Below are 9,093 nucleotides of genomic sequence, written 5' to 3'. Positions count from 1 at the left end.
AAAATAATCTTAAGAATCTAAGATTTATTTGTGTACCTGATAATAAAGATTTTCAAATATTTATTTGTAAACCACACTTTTGGTTGTATTGGTTACATTATTATTTTCATCTACAATTATATTTTCAACCTTTGTTTTGTTTTCACTTTAGAAAGTGCTAAATAGAATTGTCGATGTCTTAACAATGTTCGAGGAAGATAAAATCTAACTTTTGACAAAGTTGATCCTTAACTTTTGTTTATTGTCATTGCAAAGCATAAATTTATAGGAAATTTCTTAATATTTAATTTGTTTGTTGAGATTTTAATTGCAAGAACGTTTTGAAATTCTCAAAGAATCAAGATTTCTACATTTCGAAGAAATTCTCAAAGATTCTTGAAGATTTGAAGTGTTGTCATACTACTTATATGCACATTAAGGTGTATTTATGGAGATCAGTTTCTATTTGCAATCAAGATTGATTGTGTTCCTTATTGCTGCGGTCAGGAAGAGGACTTGTGAAGTTCTTTGACTTAGAGTGGGGTATCTCTAAGGATGATAGAAACTGGGTGATCTTTTTGGGTTGCTATAGTTGATTTGGAGTTAGGAAGGAGAGTACACCGAGAGGAGTGATCTATGTATGTCTTGCTTGTAAGAACTCAATCAATATAGTAGAATCTTTTCAATCTAAGGTTGATTGAAAGAAGACTAGACGTAGACAGGTTGGTCGAACCAGTATAAACAACAACGTGAATCTCTCTATCCTACACTTTTACTTTGTTCTTACTTTTTGCTGATTGCATTCCAAGAAAATTCAAAAGATTTCAAAAATATTTTTATAGAACTTTTTTTTACAAAGAGAAACCAATTCACTCTCCTCTTGGTTGAGATACTTGGCTTACTTAATATTTTTTCTACAAATATTATTTAAAAACTTTGGAGTAAACCATCCACCTTGAATTTATTGGTCTTCATCACATTGGAAAGGATATTTGAACTTAAGTAAGTTTCTTCTTCACTATATATTAAATATAAAATGAAGTCATTTATGTATTCACTCAAAAGAAATTGTTATATAGTGGAGATTTATTTTCCATTAATTTTTGGCGGTTTTTCAAACCCTCATAGTTAGAGTCATAGTTATTAATTTGTAGAGATTTTTAATGACCCCTTGTATCATACTTATATTAAGCGGGATTTTTTGAGGGTTTTAACCTCTTTTATTAATGACTATTATTTTGTAAAAGTTTGAAATTTCTTTTTTATTTTCAACTATTTTACTGTCATGATTACCCCCATTTTTTTTCATTTTTACCCAATTCAATTTAACAATTATAATATAAAGGTTTTAAGCTGCCTAGTTTGTATTATTTAGTTTATAAATTTACTATTTTGTTTTGCTTGCGTTACATGACAAGGTTACCATTGAGATAATTATATTTTTGTTAACAATATTTATTTGTAACAAGATTTAAATACTGTAGGAAATAAAGAAACATCACAAACTTCTTTTACTAAAGTGTTCAAATATATATCATTAAAACATTCCATTATCAAAAACACCATAGTACATAAAAGTAAGTTAAATTGAAACATAATTATAACTTAATCTATAATTATTCAAAATACATAGACTAAATATAGTTTTATCCTAAAAAATATTATAAAATCTCTAAATGTTGTTAACGAGATGATCCTATTGTATTCAAAGGAGACTCGAGCTCATTTGCATCACCATCTTTTTGAAATCATAAAACAAAAATATTAAAGTTAAATAATCAATAACATGAGTGTAATTTTGAAGTGTATGGAAGAACTCATACACTTTCTATGACACTTAAGAGTAGAAAGGACAACCTATAATTAGAGTATATCAAACGTATTAGTAACACCTAAAGCTTGAGTTATAGTATTTTCGATACTTGATGTGTTGATCTATATAGATTCTGGAAATGCTTAACCTTGGCTACATATGAGAAATTATTAATAAGTTAAAAGATGAAACAATTAACTTTGATGGATAAGTGATAAGATTGAGGAATTTATTAGTTACAACTAAGTTACTTAAACATAAAAATTAACTAAGTTACTTTCCTTCGAAAAAATCATTGAATTCGTTTTCAAATTTTTATGGAAACCGTTGCTGTATTCAACAAGAAGATAAGGAAAATCAATTTAAAAAAAGAGAAGAAAAATAAGAGGGACCCACACATTGTAGGTTAGCACATTAGTCCGCGAAAAAACTTATACCACATTCATCCAAACTGTCAGAAGCATATTAATCAAAATTCTAATAAAAATATATATACAAGTAAAATTCTAATAAAAATATTAAACTTTTGGATAAAACAACTTGTGTCACAGCATATACTAATTAACAATCATGTAATGTAAGACCCAGGAAAATAGGGATCTTAAAAATATAGTAGTTGAAAGAAAATAAAAGATATAATTTTGATGGGTTTAGATATTTAAAAGAGATATTATTATTATTAGATATTGTACATATTTTAAATGATATATTGAGATATTATTATATATAATTAGATGTTATGACTAGATAATAATAATATATATTATTGATATACTCATTACAATAAATTAAAATAAAAAGTATTATTAGAAGTGAGAAAATATTAGAGACATTTCCTTCGTTATTTTATTACTCGAAATAATATAATTGGATAAAGTTTTCTTTAAGTACGGTTTCCATATCAGTCATATGGTTCACAATTTCATGTAGAAAGGTCTTGGAGTAGATGCCATGAATAATCTTAGCGTATATCTAGAGGTTTTCATGCATAATCTCTTTGCCAGCAAATCCCCTTTTGAAGTTTTCCCCGTATAGTGATCGTTCAATGGTTCCTCTTGCAGTGTATATTTGATCTCATCCTTTAAAGTAGCAGTTGTCATACCTTGGGCATTCGATTGTAGCAGCAATTGCTTTAATATTTACAATCACTTCTCTTCCAATAACCTTGAAGACAAGCTCGTTGGACTATATTTCTACATTGTCCAAAACTGTCTTACCAAGTCTGTCAATATTGAAGTATCTCAATCAAAGAAATTTGCAACGCCACAATGATGAACATCTTGCACGAGTTTACATCCATATGCTCTAAGGTCTACAAGATCTACCCAGTCTTCATTGTAGAGCCTTATGGGTTTTTCTTTAGAGGCATGAGTGATAGAGACACGCTTTGCACTTTCATAAACTTCATTGATGGAGATACCATTTTCTTTTTCAGCGACCACGATGAAGGATGAGGTATCTTTCTTTGGAAGAGAAATAGTTTTGAATAGATTAGGGTTTTTGAAGGTTCGTAGTGAGAGGAGTGTTTCAAGATTTCCTAGGAAGCATAAAACGATTGAGATTCTAGCTTTTTAGTGTTTGGGATAACAAATAAATCTTGGAATGGTAAATGTCAGATATCGAAGGCAATCATGACGTATTTAATGTGGTATAAGGCTTTTTTATATTCAAACGCTTTGTCAAATTTTATTTTTAGAGGGCTTGTATTGGGTCGATTTGCTTTAGGCTAAGCATTGAATGATGTTAGGCACGTATATTGTGTCCCTTAGAATATTTGTCTTAAACTTATGTTATAAAATGAGTTTCTAGACAATGTGTCTGAGACTTTAAATATACTACATGCAATGTACTATTACTAATTTAGGGATTTAGAGGTCTTACTCTTTTGAGTTATAGTATTCAAGAGTTGCTTTCCTTCATGTTATTTCTCTCAATGTTTTAAGGTTGTCAGATCATTCTTCCTATGTGAGAAAAAATAGCTTAGCCTTTTTCGTGTCTAAGAGTGGTCATGACATGTTAGTTGATGTCACCAATTGCATTAAATATTTATCTTTATCAGACGATATTAATGGGCGGATCTCCTTTTCTCCTTCAAGTATCTCATCTTCCTGACCAGACACCTTTATGAATCTTTAAATGTTAGTGTCTGCATGAAGAGAATATTTAGCTATGACCTTGTGTTAGTCAAGCTTGTCCTTGTTGCTTTATCTTGTGAGGATTTTCCAAATGTATTTGTTGTCATATTGACTATTCATCAACATATTATGTTTGTGTCTTCTAGAGGAAACATTTTAGACATGACTATCTTTAAAAATTGACTAAGTATATGTTCAACTCATTTGAAAGGATATTTTTCATCTTCACAATGTCACACATATCTTATGATCCTTCATTGTCCTTGGTAAATACTTTTTTTCAAATGGAATAGTTTTGAAACTATATCCTATGTTTTTCAATATGATCAGGATCGTCTTCTCAAGTTCTGTTAAGAACTGGATTTTAAGATAAACTCTTATACTAATTGAAGTACACAAGAAAACATTAAGGGTGTGTTCACTTGGAGGGTATTTACTGTTTACTAAGATTAGAAAGCGATGAAAAGCAATATATTGGGTGTTCACTTAACTGTATTTGCACGGAAGGAACGTGACTGATATGCGGGATGGAGTTCTTTTTGGTCACCCGCCCGGCTGAGAAGATTTGGAGAGATAGTAAGATCAATTACTCATGTGCCCCTGACTTTTAAATTTTTCCATAACCATTGTTGCATGATTCAAAATTTCCATAAAAAATTGTACACATTTATTATTTAAATAATCTAAAATATTCAACAAAATAAAATAAAACAGAAAATTGTAACACGATCATATTAACTAAAACCGTGTTCTGTCAACAGTAACACAGCAGACATTTATTTAGAAAAAAAACATTTTCCTATTTGAAAAGCATGTTTTAAAGACAAAGTTTGACGAAAACGAAATCCGATTTAGAAAAGTGATTAGATAATAATAAAAAATTAATTTCAATCAAGTATAATTTAATTATATTTTTTAAATTATTTTAATAATTATTCCAAATTTTTAACTTTTAATAAACATTTTTACAATTAAATATAACATTAACAAATATAATTTTATATTACTTTAATACCTAGGGACATTTTGGTAATCTTCAATTTCTACCAATTAAACTAATTTTTTAAAATCATCACATCAATCAAATCCTACACTAATTCTCACAAACTTCAACCAAAAATTCACTCTCAATTACCTTCAAATCCACTCAAATAAACACACAAAAAAATCACCTTCAAATCCCCTCAAATCCACTCAATCACTCTCCCCCAATCACTCTCCCCCAATTACCTCCAACTAAACACACCCTAAATGAGGGGGAGGGAGAGCATGAATATTGTTTCCAAAATATTTTCACAAAATAGTGTCTAATGGGTTAATAAAAGTATACAAAAATGAATTATATTTAGATGTTGGGTATGTAAGAACACGTGTAAAGTTTAATAAAACCTTTCTTATGTAAAGAAATTTGAGATTAATGATGGTGGAGTAAAAAGAATGATTGAATTGATTGGAAGGATTTTGTGTTCGGTGCAGGCGGTTTAAGATGATATATAAAAATATAATTTAAATAAAAACAATGTGTCAGGTAAAAAGAAAAAATTGTTCGTTCAAATTTTTATGCAAGGAAAATTTGTAACGAGACGCCAGAAGTACAATTTTATCTTTATAGAAGTGTGACCTTTTACGTAATGTGTAAAACTATGATTGTATATAAAATTCATTATTCATTTTCCAGCATTTCGACTTTTTACTCCATCAAACACAGTCTCTTTATCAGTTTATTTACACAACATAAAATTACATCCATTTTATCTTTATCGGTCTTCGGCGTCCTTTTTTTCCTCCTCGCTGTGGTCATGTTTACAAACGTAATAAACCAAATAAAGAATACCTTCCGTTTCCAAAATTAAAAAAAAAAAAACTATAATTTTAGTTTATCGTAAACTTTAATCCAATAATGTACTCAAATTTCCAACTCCAATTTAATAAAGTCATTCTCAATTTTGTGTATAAAAAATTGTAATAAGACAACCTTCTCGTGAGTCATCATATCAAATTTTACAGTGTATATATACCACGTTTGGAAATGGAAAAGAAATGAATTTCAGAAGCCTCTACTTCAAAATTTACAAGAGTGAAAATAACGACAAATAAAATAATTGACAGTAATAGACAATAGCGGGAAGAAAGTCCTCAATTCTTGATTCCTCAGAACTTGGCTGATTGTAATAAAAAGAGAAGCCATATCCACAAAGTTTAGTACTTTTCACAAAAGCCAAAACTCCTGCTTCTGGTCAGAGAAGTTCAGTGATCTTCGTTCCGCAGGCTGCGCAAGGGGGCAGGCACAATAACTACGATCGCACTAGTCCACTCCCTTATTTATCTTTTCACATAAGTTTCCACTCTGAAACAGCAAAAATAGGCTCGTGATCCAACATGTGTGTGTGATACGATCTAAGAGATAAGCTGCGCTGTTAAGTCAAAATAAACAACAGAAATGGTGAATTCCGTACAGGCTAACAATTAGCAATTGCCAAACTGGCCAGAAAAAGGAAGAATTTGCTAACTTATCCAACCTCAGCAACATTAATATACCTTCAATGTAATTTTTGTATCTTATACTCCTTCACTGTTTTAAGACAAAACCAATCTTGCAGATCCAACCCTTGATTCAAAAAGAATTTAACATTTCTTTTATTGGATTCTTTCCAAGGTCATACACACAGACCGTCTATCTTATTCTCATAATTTCACTCTTCCAGGAGCTCCCACAGAATTTGAACCTAAATTCTTTACATCGAAGTATGAATTCTTAATAATATGAAAATATGTTTCAAAAAACAAAACAACAGTAACCTACAATAATGAATGAACAAAAATTTCACCGCGGCTTTATTGTTAAAATGCTGGTCTGCTACATTCTTTTCCTGTCTGTCAATAGCAAACTCAGCATCTACAGATGCTGAATTGCAACCTATCTATACCTATAAGGCCACGTAACCAAATAAACGTAATTTTTCTTTGTAAATAACACGGCAATCAACTACCAGTATCATGACCAGTAAGTAGGTACTGATGACCGACCCCTAATACACAGTATCTTGAAGCTTTTCGCAAGTCTTTAACATACAACACGTAAAGCCTAGGACTGGTGTACTGTATATGACCAAGTGTCCCTTGGTCTTACCAGTATAAGACCCGTCCGATCTATCCCTACTTGACCAGCACAACATCACACAAGCAACGTACTCACAATATTCTACAGAAACTAACAGGTATTTGAACTAATGGGTCAAGTTGTATAAATAACACATTTTATAAGGTAAGTAGAGAATGTTCATTAATTATTACATTTATTGTTTATTAATCCTTAAGCTAACTTGAACGTCAAAGTGTTTATTAATTACTTTGGTGATTGAAGATTTGAAGTTTATAAAGTACTCTTAAAGTTTTTACAGGATACACATTCGGCTATGTAATAACACTATCTATATGTGATATGGCTATTGCCAATTTCCCAGTAACTGGGGTTGTTATAAGGCAATCAATAAGTACAGTTGAAATATCTTATGGCTTGTATCCTTAATCTTTAGCAAATGGGTCAATAAGACACACAAGTGTAACAAGGTACCCATGAATCTATAACTTTGAATTCTAACCTGACAAGCTCAAACAAGCCAGATGCGAAAAGGAAAACAACCACTGAAAAAGACCATACGGAACAAAAGAATCCAGATAAGGAAAAAAAGTTTAGAGCAACTTCCTTGATAGCCTTTAAACTAAATTGTCCAAAACTCCAGCAAATCTAAATGCATATAGAGCAGGTAGATGTACAGGAAACATAACAGACAAATATAAGCTTGAGAAGAGATGTGCTGGCACGTGAAATTTATAATTAATGAGCTTGTGAAGAGTTTGTAATGCCCTTTCTTATGCATATATCACTGAACCCAATATTCAATTCACCTGTAATGCCCTTTTTTATAAATGAGAAGTTTATTGCACTTATTTCAATTTTTAGGAAAATGATTTTTTTTGTGGAGAACCTGACACACAAAATAACTGGGAAACTTCCTCTTGGGTCCCAACAGAATAGAACACAAACAAAAGAGATCAGACAACTATAAAGATAAGTAATGAGTCCTATCCTGAATGATTTGCCACACCATCCTATCTGGAAAATATCTATCATGGATTCCTTTGATTCTACGGATAATAGATTAACAAACAGAACCTAAATTTCTGCAGCAAATAAATAAGTAACAAATGATAGTATTCCTTACCAGGAAGATCCTTACGCGGCGAGGCAAAACAGAGAATGGAACGCCCCAGAACGGAGAGAGCGGAAACGATGGCAGCGACGTAGAAAACCATCATCAATCCGAGAACCCACGGCATCAACATAAACCCGATGAAAAAAGTAACCGATCCGCAGAGCATGAGAGCCACCGAAATCCCCAGAAGCAGCGATGCGAACCCTGCCGGCGTTATCTGAGCCCCCGCCGTTGGGCGCCTGGGCGGAGACTCCGGCATGAGCGGCGGAGAGCGGAGGAGGTTGAAGACCAGAGCCGACAGCTCACAGAAAACCCTAGATTGCTGATCTTCCGGTCCTCTCATGGTGTTCATTTTCGATAAAAAGAAAATGAAGGGAATTAGAAGAAAAAAAGACGCAACAAGAAGAAAAAATTGGGATAGTGATTTAATTGAAATGAAAAATGGTATTTATAGAAACGAGGGAGATGAGAAATAAAACATGATTGATGTACTGTGATAAGGTTAGGTTTGGGGAAGGGAGAAATTGTGGTGTATTTGGTTATGGGATGTTGCAACTAATGAGACTTTGTCGTTTTATTTGTTGGGAGTGCTGTAATGAAGATGATTATGGGGAAAACAGAGGGAGGGTAAGGGAAAGTGATTAATGTATGCAGGCGAGAAATGACAGAAGAGAATAGAAAGAAGATAAGAGAGGTTGTTGCTTTGAAGGCAAAAGCTGTTGCGTTAAGTTTGGGTTTTGGTTTTGCATAAAGGGAAAGGTATGGGTCATAATGGATGAATCATCAATATGCCTATGCAGAAGTTGACCTAAAGGATTGGTACAAATGGAATTGCTTCTAATCAATACACCAAAAATTAGGAAGATAACCAAAGATTAGGAAGATAAGGGGAAACACTTTAGGGTGGTATCCATAATCTATAATATAATAATAACATTTTATTTTTATC

General features: G+C 31.8%; 1 protein-coding gene across 1 annotated transcript; it reads right to left on the bottom strand.

The window, feature by feature from the left end:
• Window positions 1–5,851: 5,851 nt before the first annotated feature.
• On the bottom strand, window positions 5,852–8,975 carry LOC108323830 (uncharacterized). Its single transcript, XM_052879927.1, has 3 exons — window positions 8,154–8,975; window positions 7,530–7,572; window positions 5,852–6,341 (listed from the first exon to the last, which is right to left on the bottom strand). Exons 1-3 carry the CDS (start codon window positions 8,494–8,496, stop codon window positions 6,233–6,235), a joined length of 495 nt encoding a protein of 164 aa, XP_052735887.1. The 5' UTR covers window positions 8,497–8,975; the 3' UTR covers window positions 5,852–6,232.
• Window positions 8,976–9,093: the final 118 nt, after the last annotated feature.

Source organism: Vigna angularis, chromosome 1 (assembly GCF_016808095.1).
Source record: "Vigna angularis cultivar LongXiaoDou No.4 chromosome 1, ASM1680809v1, whole genome shotgun sequence".
Classification (NCBI taxonomy): domain Eukaryota; kingdom Viridiplantae; phylum Streptophyta; class Magnoliopsida; order Fabales; family Fabaceae; genus Vigna; species Vigna angularis.
Note: the sequence above shows the minus strand (reverse complement) of the source record. Positions and strands in the feature narration are given on the sequence as shown.